This window comes from Brienomyrus brachyistius, chromosome 1 (assembly GCF_023856365.1).
Source record: "Brienomyrus brachyistius isolate T26 chromosome 1, BBRACH_0.4, whole genome shotgun sequence".
NCBI lineage: Eukaryota > Metazoa > Chordata > Actinopteri > Osteoglossiformes > Mormyridae > Brienomyrus > Brienomyrus brachyistius.
This window is the reverse complement of record NC_064533.1, coordinates 32,273,105-32,295,307: the sequence shown is the minus strand read 5'-3', so window position 1 is coordinate 32,295,307 and position 22,203 is coordinate 32,273,105. Positions and strand designations below refer to the sequence as shown.

The 22,203-nt window shown below is 46.2% G+C and overlaps 1 protein-coding gene across 6 annotated transcripts in view; it reads left to right on the top strand.

Annotated features, from left to right (window-relative positions):
- Positions 1-22,203, top strand: part of ptprz1a (protein tyrosine phosphatase receptor type Z1a) — a 45,802-nt gene that overhangs the window by 7,828 nt on the left and 15,771 nt on the right. For all 6 annotated transcript variants that reach the window (XM_048969798.1, XM_048969789.1, XM_048969805.1 and 3 more), the window contains exons 2-10: positions 5,936-6,004; positions 11,544-11,723; positions 15,855-16,006; positions 16,519-16,614; positions 17,971-18,037; positions 18,279-18,436; positions 19,519-19,669; positions 21,439-21,623; positions 22,053-22,179. In XM_048969798.1, coding sequence (XP_048825755.1) covers positions 5,936-6,004; positions 11,544-11,723; positions 15,855-16,006; positions 16,519-16,614; positions 17,971-18,037; positions 18,279-18,436; positions 19,519-19,669; positions 21,439-21,623; positions 22,053-22,179 — 1,185 coding nt within the window. The remainder of the gene's footprint in view (positions 1-5,935; positions 6,005-11,543; positions 11,724-15,854; positions 16,007-16,518; positions 16,615-17,970; positions 18,038-18,278; positions 18,437-19,518; positions 19,670-21,438; positions 21,624-22,052; positions 22,180-22,203) is intronic.

Sequence of the window (22,203 nt, the reverse complement as noted above, 5' to 3'; positions counted from 1 at the left end):
CTTAAAACCATCTCATTTCTGCTATTCAGGTAGACAGTTCTGCTACATTGTCATCTCCTCTATTCATCAGCAAAGGCTCTTTGCATAATGATGGGAGAAATGAGACTCTGAAATGCAGGGAGGGTCAGGTTACTGTATATTGTCAACCACTGCTTGGTTTAATCCATAATGAGGCAGTAATATAATCATTTGGAAGTAGGGTTGCAAAATTCTAGGAAGTTGAAAATCTTCCATGGGAATTAATGGGAATATATGGGAAGTAATGGGAATAAACTGGATATTCGCAAAATGGCAGGATGGCCTAGACTAGTGGGGGGAAAGAAGAACCTCATGATGTCACTAGTAGTGATATCATTTGTGTTACTAAGTGCTTGGGAGTAATTATGTGTGTGTAAAAACACCCCAAAATAAGCACCTGCATCAAACCCACTGAATTATGAGTACTAATATGTTCTGATTTTGCTATCTTTGCATCTTTCTTTGTATTTCTTTGACAGCTCTTGCAGAGTTCCACGGAGTTCAATATTTCCAAAATCCCCTAGCTTAACTTCCCATGGAAAGTTTCTGGAAATTCACTTGATGTGTTCCACCCATTTGCAACCCAAATTGGAAGCGAGTAAAGATGGGCATTAATGGTAATTCTGCTGATTGCTACTCTGTGGGTGAGCAGTATTTTGAAATCTGATTTAACCTCTCATTTTTGTTTTAACCTTACAATGTTTATCTTTTTACCACTGAAGAGCTTTATTTTGTGAAACTGATTATAGAGAGATGACTGTGGTGGTGTAGTCATTACACTGTATCACAGTCGTGACTCATTCAGTCTAACTGGCTTTAGGATAGTCAAACTCAATGTCATTCTTCATGAGTGTTGTCCATAATAGTTTGAGACGTTTAGCTTCAGGTTTTTTTTTTTATTTTTTTTTTTATACAATTTGTACAGGGGGCGGCATGGTGGTGCAGTGGTTAGCACTGTCGCCTCACACCTCTGGGACCCGGGTTCGAGTCTCCGCCTGGGTCACATGTGTGTGGAGTTTGCATGTTCTCCCCATGTCGTCGTGGGGTTTCCTCCGGGTACTCCGGTTTCCCCCCACAGTCCAAAAACATGCTGAGGCTAATTGGAGTTGCTGAATTGCCCATAGGTGTGCATGTGTGAGTGAATGGTGTGTGAGTGTGCCCTGCAATGGGCTGGCCCCCCATCCTGGGTTGTTCCCTGCCTCGTGCCCATTGATTCCGGGATAGGCTCCGGACCCCCCGCGACCCAATAGGATAAGCGGTTTGGAAAATGGATGGATGGACAATTTGTACAAAAATAAAAGCAAAAACAATCTTATCAAGCTATCAAAGAATGAGGAATTTCTAACACCCTGGGTTTGTTTTTGGTTCAGCAAAGTTATCCACTGATTGCTTGTGAGTTTTCAGGAAATGGGCTTCATTCAAAACGACTCCAAAGGTCAGTTCATGGGGGAAGGGAGTTAAGTTTTTAAAGACTATAAATTAGAATCCTAGCTAATACATGCCCAATGTTCACTTTATCATTGCAATATTTTTACAAAACTGGGATGTGATCTTCATAGCGTAAATTACAGAGCAAAGTCACCTCCTAACGATGTGTTGTTGCACATATATGTTTGGGCATGTGAACATAAAAGATAAAGGGTTAGAACGTGTATACAGGATGGATTAGTGCTGGCCAATATCTCTATGGGCAGGAACTGCACTAGCTACTCCAAATCCCAACACGGGAGGCTTACTGGGACACTGCATATCTCTACATGGGCAGTGGTCAAAGTCATGTGATCAAAAGGAATCAAGATTCCAAAATAAAACTCTCAACTCAAGGTATCTGCCAAGCTCTGCAAATGGCTCGTGGGAGATTTACTTGTGCAAAAATGTTCTGAGGACAGAAGGAAAAAAATGATTGGTTCAGAGAGAGAACCAGTCGAATTGTAGAGGAAGTGGCTCCAAGCAACTAGAGGAGGCAAGACCAAGACATCTGATAGATCCAACCAAAGTTCTCTACAATGAAAAAAGGAGTATTACTCCCACAAGCGTTTAAATGATTACAAAAGATGTTCACAGGGGTTTATGAGCTAAATGTTTTCAGCCTATGAGCTTGTGATTTGACCATATAGACACAGATATGCAGGTATGTTTTGTATAATCCTGGGTAAAGAAATACCCAGTGATAAGCTTTTCATGTCTGTGACTGGCCCAATAGTGTATGATGTATGTTTAAACCTCAGCTGTTGCAGCATGCGAGTGCCTCCCCCACCCCCCAAACCTCATGCCATTCTCACGGTTACTGTATGTCACATGTCCATGGACAACAGCTGAATTATGGCGCACAAAAAAGTACAGGCCATCAGTCATGTGCTATAAAGAAGTGTGTGGAATGGCTATACTGTTACTGAACTGATTCCTGTTTGAGCATGTTCAGCTGTGGAGACCCTGATCATCTTTGTCCCTGTGGAATTTTGTTAATACAAAAGGTGACATGACATGTGTGACATCATCAGACCATATGGTCTGCAATTTCCTGTTGCTATGGCAGGTTACATGTCTGACATCAGCCCATGTGGTCCATCAGTTCCTGTTGGTATGTCGGGTGACGTGATGTGTGTGACATCATCAGAATATGTGTAACACTTGAAATGTAGGTGACAGCATGTGATAGGGTGCCATGTGACTTGAAATGCGTGTGACTTCATGTTTCAAAACCTCATTTCCTACGGTGTGACTCCTGTCTCATGAAACCAAATGTCTGATACTCATTCCCACAGTCAGCTGACCAGAGAAGGACTATTTCCCTATGCTGATCTAACAGTTTTGGGATGTCTATCCATCAGAAGTGGGACTTTGTAGATGGCTGTGTCTGCTTCCATGATCTGACCCTTCGACTCAGAGCATTCCTGCATTTTTGAGTGATGGCCGTCTGAACTCATGTGGCAGATGGATATGCTTCCTTCAGCTGACACCTGTGCTTGTGCTTATAGACAGGAATTTAATTAGCATCTATAAGCATCAGTCTACCAAGTCCAACTGGATATGGGGTGAACTGGGGTCTCTTTGGCATTGGATACCCGCTAATGAATGTTGCCATTTGAAACAGAAGTTTCCTTATCGTCCGTCCGCCGTTCTTTATACCCCACAGCTCCTTCCTCTTCATTACCGACTGCCAAACGGTGAGGATAGTTCTCCGGCAGCGCTGGTTCCGGAAACCTAAAAAGAACCCATTGGCTGTTTGCTTACCCAGCATAAATAACACATTACTCTTTTTTTTTCCCATAATGCAGACAATTTACACCCTGAGAAGTAAGTTCGCCATCCAGGAAATGAGCACTCGGTGCACAGAATTGTTAGTTGGACATTGACAGCTAAGCTATGGTCTCCCTGAGTTCCAGCCAAGGGTTTCAGCCAAGAGTCTCCTGGGGTAGCGCTAATCCTCTTAACCAATCCCAGCCTGTGATATTACACCAGCAGAAACCCCCCCCCCCCCCCCCCCGTGGCAGACAACCATCTCTTGCTTATGGGTCTGGGTCTGTGGATCTTAAACAAGCAGAGCCATCTTTCCTGCTAACTGTAAAAGACGTGAATATTAAGAGGTCTCTATGGCATCGAATGAAGGGATAATTTAATTAGTCTTGAACAAATTCTACCCCAGCAGCCACCTCTGTACAACAACTGCCTCAGACTACCACTCTTTTGATCTAGAGGGATTTATTCTTCTGTAATGCCACACTGTACAGTAACCTCTCTGGTACACTCTGCTTGTGAGTCCTCTGGTCATTTAAATAAAAGCGAAGATGGCAGCATCTGACTGATGGTAGCCGCATATGTTGATCCCGACGGTGATGCTTTATCTGATCCCTGTCGGGAGCAGGAACAACTGGAATCCTAATAGAAGGAGACAAACTGATCTGATGGTTTATGTTATTCCGGAATGATTGTTAATAACCCACCCAGCTGGCCCTCACTGGCTGAGGGGAGCTATAGGCGCCTCTTCAGTCTGATCGAGTTTCATCAGCTCGGTTGGTTTCTAAAACAGTACATGGTCTTACGGAGATTAAATTTTATTGATCCCATGGGCGGAAATTTTTGTCGTCCAACTGCATTACAAAAATAACTCCCAGCACAATACCCCCCCCCCCCCCAAATAAATAAGTATATACAACAGTACAGATTTTATTTTGAAACATACAAAAATAGTTTCTATCTAGCCAGAATCTGACCTCACTTACGCAAGACAAATATTTCCTTTGCTGTATCTGTGTCATATGGGTTTTGTTTTCGAATCTGGTTGGTCTGAGTGAAACTGCCTGTTTTTGGGGGCTTGACTGAGGTTTGATCCTCGCTGGCTTCCAACTCACACATGGTGCAGTGCCCTTTGCCCAGTGGAATAAACAGGTGCGTCACTCTTTAAAGTGTGTGGACTCAAGTATTAGGACAGTAACAAAGGGAAGCAGTGAGTCTTTAATGCTTCCCTTTCGCCCGTGTGGGCCTGTGAAGGCGCATGAGGCAGCATTGGCCACAGCCTGGACTGGAAGGTCCGTCGCAGTGATGTCTCGTCTCGGTGAAACGGCGCGGCCCTTTGTCACCGATCACTCGATGTTCCCGGAGAAGGCCTGCTGAGGCACAGTGGGAAAGTGTGGAAATGTGGCACTGCTTCTGAGGTTAATTATGCAAGCTAACGTGATTTGCAGTGCTGCCAATGCTCAGGGAACGATTTCTTAAATTCTGGTTTCCGGGGTTATTACTGTGGGCCTGTTGGATGAGCCAGTAACAGTTCATTTCCGCATGAGCCATGGAGGCCAGTTCCTCCGTACTCTGCATCTACATCAGGTATTTATAGCAGTTGTTCTTCCTGATAGTCTAAACCAGTGTTTCCCAATCCAATCCTTGGGAACCTGCAGACAATCCACATGAGAGGGAGCAAAAATGTGGACTGGCTGTGGGTCCCCTAGGACTGGATTGGGAAACACTGGAACATTGAACCTTGGATGCTCTTGTTTAAGCTTCCTTGCTCCACTATGGGCAGTGCTTAATAAATGAATAAACGTTACAGTCTGAATACCCAGAAGGGTTGCAGTCTCATTGGCTAATTAATTTCTTGTATTATTTGGCTAAATAAATGTGTAGGACTGATGCCACGATGTAGTTTTAAATGAAGACTTGTTGCAGCTCTATGTATTAAAGTTCAACAACGGAATGTTTTGCTGTATTTACATAATAACTTGCTGCATGTTTAGACAAATGTTTGAAGTAGTACAATGTGGCAGTCTGCATATAGCCTGTAGTGGCTAGTTGTGTGTGTGTGTGTGTGTGTGTGTATGTGCTCCTACCTATCCGGTATCTGCTGTTGGTGCCAATGTCTGTTTCCAGTAAGCTAAGACTTGGCACCAACATGGTTATATGGGCTAATCTTTCTTGTATTGTAGGGAATGCAGGCATAGCTCTTCAAAACAGCCTTTTTAATTTAATTTAACATACTGAAAATGAGAGCAAAAATGATAGGGGCAGGGATGTGACTGAGGACTCACTGTTTCTCAGACCACAGGTGGGATTATGGAAGCTGAACCAGGTCCCTCCTTCTCTAGCATCCTGTTAGTTTGTCTCTGGTTCCCCTAACCCAACTCAGTCCTTGACTATGCCTCAGGAAACAGTAACAGGTCCAAGCCTCCTCTTCGTCAGATGTTTAATTAGCTCCAGTTAATTGGTGTCAGAAACGGCAACTCAACTCGCATACGACTGTCTTAACCATAAAACCGGATGACTTTTATCTCAAAAAAACTTGTTTAGGCTCGTGAAATAATTCTTTAAGTGAAACACCGTTGAAGCTTGCAGATGTTCTTAGTGCAAATATGAAACGTGTGTGAACATAGTTTTATTGTTTGTGTCAGTTTATTTTGTAATTCATATTTGTGTTTTATTTCAGCTGATGTCGTTCATGGGTATTTCCGAACACAGCGGAAGTTCACAGAGGACATCGATTGGTCGTACGCAGGTAGGAACCATGCAGTCAGTAGCTGGGGGCATCTTGAAAGACACTCTTCCACACTGAGTTTTTCTTCCACACCTACTTGGTTTTGGATTTCTGGACCCCCGAACCCCACCACTCTCTCATTTCTTCATTTAGTTAAAGTGCTAAGACTTGTGTCTGGTCGTGCAGCAATTTGCATGTACCATGATGTACTGGAGGTCCTGCTTTCAGTGGACCTTGAGGCTCTCTACAGACAAGGTGTCCAGCATGTTTACTCCCTGTCAGAGAGTGATTCAACCACGCTACTGATTGATTGGTTCAGTCTTCCAGAAGCGTGTTGCCTCTGCCGCCCACATGGGCCAGGACTGGTAGGCCTCTCCATCATCAGCAGACCTTTGGTGTTGTTCTATCTCCACAACTGGAGTGAATGAAAGGAGTAACATTGATGTTTCTGCAAATACTGATTCCATTTAACAGACAGAAAATCAGACTCACTGATTGTGGAAATATTGGGGTACTTTAAAAAAAATGCAAAAAGAAAAACCAAACAATCTGCCTGCCAAATTATTACCTGTTTTCTGTTTCACAACCCTGAATCCTGCTCACTTGTGAATCCCATTTCCATCTTTTTTGTTTATGTCATCTTTGAAACATAATTGCCGTGCGCCAGACATTCACATTCAGAGGTATTAAAAGCGGGAAGGAGATGTGGACAGCTTAATGATTTCGCTAATGACTAGACGGCCAATTTGTCAGGGTGTGTGAAACACAGACTTGGCTCTCTATGGGATTTTAACTTATTGAATTGTTCAGAGAAGGTAATTCCAACAGAAGTAAAAAATCAGATTGCGACGCATCCAGTTATCTGTCTGGCTCTTGCTTACTGCTGTTCTAGCGCTTCTTAGAAAGAAGAGCGGATCAGAATATCCGGACTCGGTGTGCCAATCCGATGAAGCAGGTCTGGCAGACCGGGTAACCTCCGTCGGAGGTGGAGGGGCCGACATCAGCGGCAGGAACGTAAAGTCGTCAGTGTGATGACGAGAGTGTATTGCTGCTGTGTTTGACTTGGGGGGGGGGGGCAATGCCCCCCAGCCCTGTTTGAGCTCTGCTTTCCTGTGTCCCTGAAATTCCTGGGGATTGGGGCGCTGGTGCCGCCTCAGCCGCCCGCCGACTTCAAGCTGGGGAGGCAGCGAGCTGTCAGTACAAAGGGGGCATTATGAGAGCCAGACGTGGAGGAGGGATGGAGGGGCATTGGGTGGCGTGGGGTGCTTTTGTGTGAACCTCCGCTCTACTCAAGACTTAAACGTTTGCTGCATTCTTACACATATTCAGTTGCCTCCTGTAGGAGTTGCTGTGGTAATCCTGCTCCCCACGGCCTGTGTTACTCGGCTGCTTTTTTGACGTAGGCCGACAGGTAAAGTATGTGTTTATAACCAAAGCAGACGGGTACCGTGCCACTCTGGGGCAGGCCGCTGGGCCCTGCCGTGGGAGCTGTCGCCTGAGACACGAGGAGCTCTCGTCCCGCCGGGTAGGTAGCTGTCAGAAGTGGGGATCGGTTGTTTTCTATCTCCAGAATAAGGCTGGAGATTTGTGTGTCAATACATGCACCGGGGCATGAATAATCGAATTTCCATGTGAAAGAGAGCACTTGAGTGTGAATATCAGGACAGCCTGGTTAACACAGAGAGATTCATAAAAGGGCCAATTGATATTCCCCTGATCAGGGCTTAAAGAAAGGCTCTTCCGTGGAAGACGTGTGTATCGCCGCAGTGAGCATTTCAGAATGACAATATTAAATTTTATAAATAATTAGGGGAACATAGTCAGGGCCTTTGTAAACAGTTGCCCGAGGCGGCGTTTGAAAGGTGACTGATGGCTGTCTGTCTATTCGCTGCACAGTCTGCAAAACAGTGGAAACGGAGGAGGGCAGCCTTGCCGGTGCTGTGCGGCAGCTCTCTCCACCCAAACATCCACCTTTTATCCGCAGGCAGCAGTGGCATGTGGTGGTGTTCTCTTCCTCCGCCCACGCCTCCGGGGGCCACCGTGATCTCCTCCGCTGGCTCCTTTCCCATCTCGTTGGCTTTAACCTGCCTGTTCCGTCTCCATCTGTTACGACTGTGGCCTTTGGCTTGAAATGACGTTCGGATTATTGTGCTGCATAGCCTGGAATCAAAACTCTCTCAGCCTCTGTCCCTTGCTGGGTCATTGTGGCGGCGGGGGGGCTCATGGCAAACAGCTCATGGCAGGAGTGTGATTTAAGGGTTCATTCATGAAAAGGTGGAAGTAAACTGGCAAACTCACAGTAGGAAAATACAATGTGTTTGCAGCATCTAATGAAGTCTGCAACATGTTTGTCAGGTGTGATTCTAGGATTTTTTTTTAAGGTGGTGGGGTCATGAGAGGGGCCGTAAGTGACACAAAGGGGCTAACTTCATCATTAGCCAATAATATGTTATGAACCAGTGAGTGACAGGGAAGCAGCACTGCGGGGGCCAATCATCTTTCAGCTGGGGCCAGTGCCCCTCTGGCCACGCCTCTTTACACACTCCTGGTCACAGTCAATCATCATTTCGCTTAATTTTTCTCTCCCTAGTGGACAGCCTCCAGTCCCAGGGCAGATTGAGATATCGGGTTCCTGGCCGCGGAGGTGGGGGTTGGTTTGGTATGATGTGGTGGTGGTGGTGGTGGTGGGGGCAACTGGATACTCAGCCATAGAGTGGGAAGCCAGTTATCTTTGAGCACTAGGGGCTGCTCTTTGTTAACTGTAATCCTGTCTCACATCATGAGCACAAAACCAGAATCCACTGGGCCCTGCGTTTAAAAAAGGCTTTTATTTGTGTCCAGATCCACAACTTAATTTGTCAAGAAAGGAGAATCTGCGCTCTGCTAGGATGCTCCGTGGATTTTAATGAGGATGAATTTCAATTTCTTTTTTTTTTCTCTCTTTTGCTTCAGCACCCTGAATAATTACCTCAGATTCTAACCTCAGAGTGAAACCCTAAAAGATTCCCGGCACACATTCACCTGAAGACTAGCAGGACATAATATTCATGAATGCATTCTTTTCTCTTTTCTTTTGACAGCCATTTTTCAGAGGTCTTGAATTACAAGAGAGACTGGAAGAAAAAGCTCTTTTGAAGGCTGGACTTCACTCCAGTATTGTAGAGCTAAATGCCTGTGGCTGCGGCTTATTTGCAGCAAGAAGCTGCATCTAGGTTGAAATGTGTGCCGCAGCACAGTAGTGACATTACAATGGCTATTTGTGAATTGTGATGTAGCTGAATCAATAAAGGGGGCTCTTGTAAACAGGTGATACAGCTGCTGGAACAAGGCCTCCAACTATTTCCCTTGGGATTAGCAGGCTGTAGTTTTGGTTTCCTCTGCAGGAATGCACACCTTTTCAGAACGGCGACCAGAGAGAACACTCCCATCCTTACGCCCCCTGGTGACTGAGGTCAGGTCACACACCCAGAGCTGGTATATGTGTCATTAGTAGGGCAATGCTGTCCCCCCAGAGATCTGGCTGACGGCAGGGTTTCCCTTGAAGGCTCCTGATTGGATCTCTGAGATCCCTGAGTGGGCGGGGCTCCCTCTGGGACCAATGGAGGCTGCCAATGTTATTATTTGTTAGATGAACAGGCAGCACCTGGGTTCTCTTCTAACCCCAGCATAGGATAAGCAGGTGCAGAAAATGGATGAATGAATGGATGGATATTTTTTCCTCTTTATAAAACGCTAGTGCATTTTTTTCTGGCCACAGAAGGCAGCTGCTGTTGTCCTTATTTTGCCGACTTGCGCAGCGTCGTCCTTACTGGGCTCTTCTCCGTCACTGAGCCGCGGCCAATTCGTGAAAGTCATGAAATTTGTGCTAAAGAGATACGGACAACAGGCAGTTCAGCTCTGAAAGCTGCATGACAGGTGAAGTACACACACAGAGCAGTACGTCGCAGAAATATTCAGGGGGAAACCCATTCGCAAATGTTACGGTCTTCAGCTGAAGGTAGCTAATGGTGAAAGAGAAGGCGGCTCGGTCTCAGTGTGATGTGACTCGAAGCGATGAATGATAAGCCATATAAGATGATGTATAGACATTAAATGGTGAATTATGACTTGATGGGTTTACAGTGAGATGATCGGGAATTAAGGTTCAATACACAGCGAATCCTGCTTAAGCAGAGTGTTCTCGCTGTGAGATCTCCTGATGGATCACCCTATCTTACCAGAATGTGCTTCTGGATGGGTGATTTTAATTTAAGGAAGTCTCCTTTTGTACAGTTATTCCTCAGTCCTTATGCCCATAGAAAGGCGTCTTAATCATGCAAATGAAGATGAATTTATATCCTGGGGAGGGGGCTGGTAGGAAACTGACAACAGAGTCCAAATTATTTCACAGCGCCCCATGGTGGACCCTATTGAGATGTTAATGCAGGCGGCCCAGAGTTCTGGATGACCTAATTCTGCGTTGTCTTTGTACTCCAGGAGCAAAATGCCTTTAAACAAAATACATATAAAAGTATCTATAAGACTGTGTCTATTTTAATTATTTATGAGTCTCATTACATTGGAGTTTGTTCTTCGTTTTGAATATCTGCATTTGCTGATTTCTGTCAGCAAAGTGCCACCATGTCTCACCTCCAGGGTCATGGGACCTGCGTGTTTCTCTTTTCTTGTCCTTACAGTGTTTGTTATACAGCTGTGCTGTTATGGCTACTTCTGGAACGAATGGATGAGCAGAGAGCGTAGTTATTACGGACCTGGACTAATCAGATTCGGGGGGGGGGGGGGGGGCATCACCAATGGGGGTGCTGCCCTTCTTGCACCCTGGACCCCAACACTCCAGGAGGAATAACTGGTCATTAATAGCAGACGGGTGGTTAATCTTCATAGTTATACATTTTTACATTTATGCGTAGATTTTGTTTTATAATAATCTGCCCAGATTTTGCAACAGGAAGCTCTAAAAGCAAACGGCACAACGGTTAGCCTATATTTGGTTCATCTGCTGTGGGATGCATCATTTTGTGAAAGCTGGAGAAGTCCCCAAACTCTACAGAGTTCATACGTTTAAGCGGTACCTCAATGTGGCAGCTAATCCTGCACTGCATTGTGGGAGTGGATCAGTGACACGGGCATCACTGGTAATTACTGGGGGGGGAAAAAAGCATCCAGTTAGTCAGCAGCCACCCACAAGCTGCCTCTCTGCTCCTCTGCCCACAGCTGACGTGTTTGTTTTCTTTCCCTTCTGTCCCTCAGCCCTCTTCCTCCTTCCCTCTTGCTTTTATCTCCTTGCCATCATCGCCCCTGGCTGCTGGAGAGGGAGCCGAGGGGCTCTCCAGCCCTCTGCATTACTCATGATTGATTTTTGCCTTACAGTGTGTATTTTTACGCCTTCAGACTTTGTTTTTAATCCAGCGGATGGCCAGGGTAGCCAGACGTGGGATATGCCATGATTTGTTAATGTTCTCTAATGTCGCTAAATATTTATTTGCACTATAGGTATGTGCTGGCCATAAGCAGCCATTTTTCTATTGTTTGCTAAGTGTTGTGTTTCTTCTCTTCTCAGGGACTTTAAACCAAAAGAACTGGGCTAAGAAGTACCCATCCTGTAGCAACGCCAAGCAGTCGCCAGTCGACATTGAGGAGGACTTCATCCAGGTCAAAGTGCAGTTTCAGCAGCTGAGGCTGGAGGGCTGGCAGCAGGCGACCCCAGACAGCACCACCATCCACAACGATGGCAAGACTGGTAAGAAAGCATATGGACTGTAAAAAGGCCTCTACATCACATGTTACAGACGCATTGCTGTGAGGCATTACTGTGATTGAGAGTGTTGTAGTATGTGTACTGTAAGGAGCCCCCTTCGCTCCACCTTACAGACGCATTACTGTGAGGCATTACTGTGATTGAGAGTGTTGTAGTATGTGTACTGTAAGGAGCCCCCTTCGCTCCACGTTACTGACGCATTGCTGTGAGGTATTACTGTGATTGAGAGTGTTGTAGTATGTGTACTGTAAGGAGCCCCCTTCCCTCCATGCTACAGACGCATTGCTGTGAGGCATTACTGTGATTGAGAGTGTTGTAGTATGTGTACTGTAAGGAGCCCCCTTCGTTCCACGTTACAGACGCATTGCTGTGAGGCATTACTGTGATTGAGAGTGTTGTAGTATGTGTACTGTAAGTAGCCCCCTTCGCTCCACATTACAGACGCATTGCTGTGAGGCATTACTGTGATTGAGAGTGTTGTAGTATGTGTACTGTAAGGAGCCCCCTTCGTTCCACGTTACAGACGCATTGCTGTGAGGCATTACTGTGATTGAGAGTGTTGTATTATGTGTACTGTAAGGAGCCCCCTTCGCTCCACATTACAGACGCATTGCTGTGAGGCATTACTGTGATTGAGAGTGTTGTAGTATGTGTACTGTAAGGAGCCCCCTTCGCTCCACATTACAGACGCATTGCTGTGAGGCATTACTGTGATTGAGAGTGTTGTAGTATGTGTACTGTAAGGAGCCCCCTTCCCTCCATGCTACAGACGCATTGCTGTGAGGCATTACTGTGATTGAGAGTGTTGTAGTATGTGTACTGTAAGGAGCCCCCTTCCCTCCATGCTACAGACGCATTGCTGTGAGGCATTACTGTGATTGAGAGTGTTGTAGTATGTGTACTGTAAGGAGCCCCCTTGGCTCCATGTTACAGACGCATTGCTGTGAGGCATTACTGTGATTGAGAGTGTTGTAGTATGTGTACTGTAAGGAGCCCCCTTCCCTCCATGCTACAGACGCATTGCTGTGAGGCATTACTGTGATTGAGAGTGTTGTAGTATGTGTACTGTAAGGAGCCCCCTTCCCTCCATGCTACAGACGCATTGCTGTGAGGCATTACTGTGATTGAGAGTGTTGTAGTATGTGTACTGTAAGGAGCCCCCTTCCCTCCATGCTACAGACGCATTGCTGTGAGGCATTACTGTGATTGAGAGTGTTGTAGTATGTGTACTGTAAGGAGCCCCCTTCCCTCCATGCTACAGACGCATTGCTGTGAGGCATTACTGTGATTGAGAGTGTTGTAGTATGTGTACTGTAAGGAGCCCCCTTCCCTCCATGCTACAGACGCATTGCTGTGAGGCATTACTGTGATTGAGAGTGTTGTAGTATGTGTACTGTAAGGAGCCCCCTTCGCTCCATGCTACAGACGCATTGCTGTGAGGCATTACTGTGATTGAGAGTGTTGTAGTATGTGTACTGTAAGGAGCCCCCTTCGCTCCACATTACAGACGCATTGCTGTGAGGCATTACTGTGATTGAGAGTGTTGTAGTATGTGTACTGTAAGGAGCCCCCTTCCCTCCATGCTACAGACGCATTGCTGTGAGGCATTACTGTGATTGAGAGTGTTGTAGTATGTGTACTGTAAGGAGCCCCCTTCCCTCCATGCTACAGACGCATTGCTGTGAGGCATTACTGTGATTGAGAGTGTTGTAGTATGTGTACTGTAAGGAGCCCCCTTGGCTCCATGTTACAGACGCATTGCTGTGAGGCATTACTGTGATTGAGAGTGTTGTAGTATGTGTACTGTAAGGAGCCCCCTTCCCTCCATGCTACAGACGCATTGCTGTGAGGCATTACTGTGATTGAGAGTGTTGTAGTATGTGTACTGTAAGGAGCCCCCTTCCCTCCATGCTACAGACGCATTGCTGTGAGGCATTACTGTGATTGAGAGTGTTGTAGTATGTGTACTGTAAGGAGCCCCCTTCGTTCCACGTTACAGACGCATTGCTGTGAGGCATTACTGTGATTGAGAGTGTTGTAGTATGTGTACTGTAAGGAGCCCCCTTCCCTCCATGCTACAGACGCATTGCTGTGAGGCATTACTGTGATTGAGAGTGTTGTAGTATGTGTACTGTAAGGAGCCCCCCTTCGCTCCACGTTACTGACGCATTGCTGTGAGGTATTACTGTGACTGAGTGTGTTGTAGTATGTGTACTGTAAGGAGCCCCCTTGGCTCCATGTTACAGACGCATTGCTGTGAGACATTACTGTGATTGAGAGTGTTGTAGTATGTGTACTGTAAGGAGCCCCCTTCCCTCCATGCTACAGACGCATTGCTGTGAGGCATTACTGTGATTGAGAGTGTTGTAGTATGTGTACTGTAAGGAGCCCCCTTCCCTCCATGCTACAGACGCATTGCTGTGAGGCATTACTGTGATTGAGAGTGTTGTAGTATGTGTACTGTAAGGAGCCCCCTTCCCTCCATGCTACAGACGCATTGCTGTGAGGCATTACTGTGATTGAGAGTGTTGTAGTATGTGTACTGTAAGGAGCCCCCTTGGCTCCATGTTACAGACGCATTGCTGTGAGGCATTACTGTGATTGAGAGTGTTGTAGTATGTGTACTGTAAGGAGCCCCCTTCCCTCCATGCTACAGACGCATTGCTGTGAGGCATTACTGTGATTGAGAGTGTTGTAGTATGTGTACTGTAAGGAGCCCCCTTCCCTCCATGCTACAGACGCATTGCTGTGAGGCATTACTGTGATTGAGAGTGTTGTAGTATGTGTACTGTAAGGAGCCCCCTTCGTTCCACGTTACAGACGCATTGCTGTGAGGCATTACTGTGATTGAGAGTGTTGTATTATGTGTACTGTAAGGAGCCCCCTTCCCTCCATGCTACAGACGCATTGCTGTGAGGCATTACTGTGATTGAGAGTGTTGTAGTATGTGTACTGTAAGGAGCCCCCCTTCGCTCCACGTTACTGACGCATTGCTGTGAGGTATTACTGTGACTGAGTGTGTTGTAGTATGTGTACTGTAAGGAGCCCCCCTTCGCTCCACGTTACTGACGCATTGCTGTGAGGTATTACTGTGACTGAGTGTGTTGTAGTATGTGTACTGTAAGGAGCCCCCTTGGCTCCATGTTACAGACGCATTGCTGTGAGGCATTACTGTGATTGAGAGTGTTGTAGTATGTGTACTGTAAGGAGCCCCCTTCCCTCCATGCTACAGACGCATTGCTGTGAGGCATTACTGTGATTGAGAGTGTTGTAGTATGTGTACTGTAAGGAGCCCCCTTCCCTCCATGCTACAGACGCATTGCTGTGAGGCATTACTGTGATTGAGAGTGTTGTAGTATGTGTACTGTAAGGAGCCCCCTTCGCTCCACCTTACAGATGCATTGCTGTGAGGCATTACTGTGATTGTGTTAGTGTGTTGTACTGTCTGCACTGTAAGGCGATCCCTTTTTCATCTTTTTCAACTTGAAATTTAAAATTTATCTAAAAAAACAGGCCTCTGCTCACTTAAAGGAAGAATACATTAGTACGAAACGAGATGAAATGAGATGAAAATTTAATTTTGTGGTCATAATGATGATGATCATAGTTCTCAGTATATCGCTGAAAATCTTAAAGAACTGAAACACAAACTCGACCCATTTTACTAAGTTCTATTTTGAAAACCACAAATACAGTTAGCAACATAATGTACTTTCTGCTTGCATAAACATTAAAATCATAACATAGCCAATACCCATGTAAACTTATGAAAATCATATTGTCTCCTAAGAGTTCGAGTATTCACTGAACTTCAGATAAATACAAATAACTCTGTTACATCATAGTTACACTGGAAAATCCATACAGACCAAGGAAACTACTCTAAATCGTTGTGTTTCAAGAATATATTCCACAACGTATGTTCTCCACATTACAGACTCTGCTATGTATGGTGTTACTCTGAGTGTGTTGTAGTGTGTGTACTGTAAGGGGGGCCCTGCTCTCCACGTTACAGACTCTGCTATGTATGGTGTTACTCTGAGTGTGTAGTAGTATGTCTTACAGACACAGCACCGTAACGTTTTATGCTAATTGTGTGTGTGGTTATTTCAGTGGCCATCAGCCTGAATGCTGAGTACTATATCAGTGGGGGAGGACTGAGGTCCAGATCCAGGGTGGGCCGGATCGCCTTCCACTGGGGCAGGTGCAACGCCTCCTCTGACGGCTCTGAGCACAGCCTCAATGGTGTCAAGTTCCCCCTGGAGGTATTTCCAATTCACTGTAGCTCGCCAGAAGACCAGAGTATGATGAAATCCCACCCTACCTGAGGAACATGGCTACATGCTGTAATCCCTAAGGTTAATGTAACTGGTGTTGCTATGGTTGCTGCCATTATCATTAGTGATGGGAGAGACAGCACATTGAAGGCCACAGTGGGAATGATCAACCACCCACTTCCCGTTGATTAGTGAATTAGTTCCCTTTGAGTTTCCTCATTGACTGACCTCCCCCTAACCCAAAGCCTTGTCTGTCCCATCATTAAGTGCTTTTTTGCAATTCTCTCCAAGGTACAATAATCTTCATGTCCATGTGGTAAAGACCATCAGAAATCAGTGTATGATGACATGGACAAATGTAATTTGTTAGATAAAAATTTCAGAAGAAAAACTGACATTGAATCTGACATTGAGTCTCAGGAGTGGACGGTTGTGTTTTTCGTGAGCACTCAGTGGTGTTAACAGTATTTGCCCATCTGGTCTGCCTGTCTGTCCTACAGATGCAGATCTACTGCTACGAAGCGCACAAGTTCAAGTCCTTAGATGATGCCCTGAATGATGGCGGAAAGATCACTGCCCTGTCTGTCCTGTTTGAGGTGGGTCTTTTTTCTCTGAGGTGAAGTTTAGTGAGTGAATGAAACACAGCTGTGTGTGTGAGTGTTGACGGTGCACACAGTCAATGCACACCTGCATCAACAACGCTTCCTGTGAAGCCTGATTGTTTATCGAGGGTGTTTATTAATGTTTGTACTTGATCATTCCTGTGTTCTCGCGTGCCTGTTTTATTTCATCTTCCGTTGCTGAAGTACAGTTGCAATACACAAAAACAGAAGTGCGGTGGACAGTACAAATCCCCAGATGTTGTTCTGGCCCAGCCGCAAATATCAAAGATACAGGGTTGCATCCTTGTCAAGCAAAACAATCTCATGATTCATTGGGTTCCACGTTCATTCTTGGGAGGCAAGTTGCACGAATGCTCCTGTCAAGAACAGAAGAATCCTGAGATGCTGCGAATTTTGCCCAGAGCTCCCATGCTTGGGAGCTTATGGGGATTTTTTATGGTCGATGTTGAAGCCAGCGAGTGTTTGGGAGTTTGTCAATTTGCTTGTTATTTGGAGCTGGGCAAGAACAACGTCCGGGAATTTTTACCATCTTCTGGACTTCTGTTCCCAACTTTTTTGAACTGGACTTCAGCAATGGAAGATGCCATCAAACAGGTATGTAAGAACTGTCAAGTACTTACATTAATACACACCCTTTGGGAGACTTGCAGCAAAGGAAGGGGAGTTGGCATTTGTGTGTGTGTGTGTGTGTGTGTGTGTGAGAGAGATGGGGGGTTCCCATGGATGGAGGTTCAGCTCTTTATAAGGTTCTCCGTGCCAATCAGAATATTATCTCAGATGGGCTCTCTGCAGGATCTGCAAAGGCACCGAGGGCCCAGACAAAGCGTGCTGGGCCGTTATCAGACATGCACAGTCATTTCTTCGGACGTCTCAGCTGGGTTGGGGCAGCAGGGACAGGGCAGGATCTGCTGCCTGAGGCGTGGCCATATTGCCACTGGGTGCTCCGGAGGAGAGGAGAGGGCAGGTGAATGGAGAAGATGTGGGGAAAATGAAGTGGGTGGAGACAGCCAGAGGCGTGTGCTGCTCCAACTGCCCCAGTGGAGTCTGGGGCTTGTAGAAGTAGCTGGTTACCATGTGAAAAGGACACCGATTAATCTGCAGAACCCGAGGGAAAACATTACATCATGTATTAATTCCAGAAAATAAGAGGTTTACAGTAAGAAAGAGCTGTGTTTTACGTATGTCAAGGGGCCTACATTTCTTAATCATTTTAAATAATTGCACAGCATTTGTCTTGTACTGGTGGCACATTTCTGTGAAGGTGCTGCACACATACTTGGGTGGGTTGGGGGTGACAACACAGTAAAATGATCTGCCTGTCCTCTACAGACCAGCCCGACGGATAACGAGAACTATGAGGCGGTGATTGAAGGGGTGAGCTCTGTGAGCCGATACGGTACGTCACTGACTGGCCTCATGTTGCATTACGTTGGCTGGTATTTTTGAAAGCTTTTTTGAAAGGATGTAAACACTCAGCCAAGCAATCTAATTAATTCATCACCATAATAGCATCTAAGTGCTCGATCCCGGATCTCCGTGTGTCTTTAAAAGCTTCTACTGGAGATGGGATCTGTCCTAATAGTGCTTCATAAGAGATCTCAAGTGAGTCTGGATTTTGTGGTTCTGTGTTGTTCCAGGTAAAAGTAGCACCCTGAGGCCGTTTCCCATGCTGGGATTGCTGCCAAACCAGACCGAGAAATACTTCACCTACAATGGCTCCCTGACCACGCCCCCCTGCTCTGAGACTGTGGAGTGGATCGTGTTCAGAGACACCGTGACCATCTCTGAAAGCCAGGTGAGTAGGAGGGGAGCCATTTCTAAAGGGGGGGATTGTCCTGCTTGCATTTGGTCTCCTACTTCCAAACCTAAACTTTCTGCTGAGTCAGTCGCAGACAAAAACATGTGCGTGCACGTGTGAGGTTTGCTTGGCTCCGTCTGAGATGTTCCCTCATTCTTCCCTCGTCATTCTCTCTGGCGTGCGACGCCGCTCACCAACACGTCCGGTGTCGTTCGTATGACACCGCCCACGTGACAGCGGTCTTCACAGACAGTCTGCTGCTATATGTAGGACTACCTGCCCACCGACTGGTTATTAGCGTTGGGCAAACAAATAATTATCTTTGATTTCTCACGTTCTCCAGTCAGCCACGTAGAGTGGGCATGAGTCATGAGGATTACGCAACACGGGAATCTGTACATAGAGCGAAGGGTCACCGCTGGGCCGGTGGGGGACATGGATCTAGTTCCGTCTCCTCCTGTTTGACCGCTCAGTGAGGTCATCGTGGCAGATGCACTGATAGCAGCCCAAGCCAGCAGACCAAAATTAGATCAATTTGGGGCAATGAGTCTAGGAATAGGTCTCCCCTTAAAAACTCCCAATTATGCCATTCGCTCACAGAGTAGCGCCTCATTGAGAGAGCAGAGACGCCTCTGGCTTCCTCAGCCTGACATGCCTGACACTCATAATGGCCTGGGATCGCTTTGCCGTAATGCTGTCATGTAGTCAGTCCAGCTTGCTTGGATCCTGCCTGCTGACAGACACAGGATGAAGCAGTGAAATGATCCAGGTGCCAGGATGGGTTCCAGCAGGGCCAGGCTGTGTAAACTGGGTCACCGGTTTACACTGCAAAGCTCACGTCAGTGGAGTCTGACGAATGCTGCTGGGGCTGCTCTCGTGTGGAGAGAAAGAGACCGATTTAACTCAGACTCCCGTTCTGACCCTTTTCCCTGCATTTCCCAGCATGCCCAATAAATGCGGTCTCTCCGGATCGTTCAGCGTGCTGTCGTAGCCCGGCGTAGCAAACGGAAGGCCGCAGATGAGCGTTTACAGATGGGTCATATGGAAAGCCAGAGTGATGCCGAGCGTTTGTCTTGCAGCTGGAGGTGTTCTGCGAGGTGATGACCATGCAGCAGGCTGGTTACGTCATGCTGATGGACTATCTGCAGAACAACTTCCGCGAGCAGCAGGTCCAGTTCATGGGCCAGGTTTATGGCTCCTACACCGGCACAGAAGAGGTGGAAACAGCGAGTATGTACCATACCAGCCCTCTTCTGGCTTGCTTACTCCAAACCTCAGACCCAATTTCGCTGTCCAATAAGCACACAGCTCATTAAAATGTTCTAAGTTATTAATATGACTTGTTTTGGAACAGATGACGCTGTTTTCCGGTCTCGTTGATGTATTAAACTAATTAAAAGTTAATAATAATAGTCCCCTTTATTTTCAGTTTGGTAAATTAAATCCCTCAAATTATTAGTCAATAGAAAGTTGTTCAAGGGCTAAGAGCAATTAAGTGATTCTAATTAAGTTGAATAAAAATTCATTTTAAAGGGTGAAAACATTTCAGAATGTCGATTGTTCTAGCCGTAACTGTAATGAGGCATAGAAATTAATTTTAACTTGACTGGAAAATGAAGCAGCTTGCGGAACGGATACTGGGTTTAATGGGATTGGAAGGCTGCAGCACATTCAGAGTTTTGTTTGAGGCTGAGAAATGAAGGCTGCAGCTGGAATGCAGACTGGCATGATCTACCGCCACCCAGGACCTTTGCGTCTGACCCCTGTGCTGAGGCTGGATGACAGCCAGGCAGCTTCATTCAGGGTTATTCCAGCTTTGGCTCGGTGACATTTTAGGAAATGCCAGAGGAAATCACTGCATGATTATGGGGATGCCCCTTCAAATGAGTCTGTTTAACGCCCTTGTGTGAAATCTGCCGCAGATGGACCTGTTTTTAGTCAAATGTAGGATCTTTCTAATCTCCACGTACGGCTGAGCCTTCAGGTTTTCGAAGCCCCGAAACGTCCTGGTGTTATGCAGGTGTTGGTGCTGTGACGAGCCACAGACCAGCAGGATTAACGGCTTTGAGGGAATTTCCTGGCTTTTCGTTCGGCCTGCGCCTGAAAGAGCCGATGGCGAGTGATCAGTGTTTGACAGGCATCCTTGTGCCTCTCCGGAGACTATAAAATAGCTTCAACAGACCCCAGGAGGACGGGGACAGGGAGACGAGCAAAAGCTCCATCACATAGCAGAAAGAATTCACCCTGCAGACTCGCATTTAATATTCCTTAACTGTGTTTAGATTTCTCCTGAAATTTTAAACTCTGTGTATCTGTATCTGTACTGTACTGCATTGTATGGGTGGCATGTTGCTAGGTAACCCTGCTCTTGTTCATTACTGGTGTTATTGTCCTCTTTTGAAATGTAAATGCTTTGTACTAATCCAAAGTGCTTTGATAGTAAAACAATGCTATAAGCATCATAGCCATACAAGACGTGCCAGTGTATAGTGGATGTCGACCAACATGGTGCTGAGGAGATGGGCAGCTCTGACTGTCTTTATTGCTGCTGGGTTTTCACTGGGTGCCACTGGTTACCCATCTGATTTTTTTTCTCTGAAGTTTGCCTCTGCCCTGTGGTGTCGAAAGAAAACTTCTGAGCTAGTTTTTTAAATCTGTAATTAGTAACAAAACACGTCATTCATTGTCTAAAAATATTAAAAGGATTATTCATAAAATTCTTGAAAAAATTAATTTATAGCAGTTAATCTTAAAACTTAAAAAACAGTTTCTCCCGCATACCCCATAATCTTGTGTTAAAAGATTTCCTCTGCATGTGTAGCGATGTGCTAGATTAGTCAGTTCAGTTTGACCTTCTGCAGTGACCTTTGACCCCTGTGACCCTGTGTAACAGCTGTGAGGCTGCTCTCGGTCTTTCTTACAATATGTATCGGTTTATGAGCGAACGTGCCGCCGCGCGATCGCGTTTCCCCACACCTGTCATTTGTGACGCTCTGCAGCTTGCAGCTCAGAGCCCCAGAACGTGCAGGCCGACCCGTACAACTACACGAGCATGCTGGTGACGTGGGAGCGCCCCCGCGCCGTGTACGACGTCAACATCGAGAGGTACTCCGTCACCTACCAGAGCCTGGAGGGAGGGGACCCGCCCAAACTGGAGTACCTCACCGATGGGGACCAGGATGTGGTAATCTCACGGCGCCGTTTGAGAAATATTCGGTATGGTGTTCGTGGTTTTTATTGGGTGATTGCAAACACAAATGATGCTCTCCCTCCAGTAAAGACCCCGTAGATTCCCTTACTGACACTAAGATCCCTGAACTACAGTCATGTGATCAAATTACTGCTCAGTAGTGCACTCTACCCATCGACACCAATCGTTGCTGTATATTTTGGTGATGCAATCGTTTTTGTGTTATTTTAATACTTGGAGTAATTTGCTGCCTTGTGCTGATTATTTTGTGCACTACTTATCGTTCCTTTGTCCGTACTATTTGATGCTGCTACTAATGGTTATTCTTTAATATACTGTTGACTCACAGTCCGGTGATGCTCGAGTGCACCTCTCGTTGTCCAAAGTACATATGACAATAAGCTTGAACTTATCGCATGGCAGGGGGCCATAATCCAGGATCTGCTGGCCGACACCAGCTACGTGGTACAGGTGGTCGCCGTGTGCATCAACGGGCTGCGTGGCCGCGTCAGTGACCAGATGATCGTGGACATGCCCTTGGATGACCCCGGTAAGCAAACCCTGCCTGCCGACA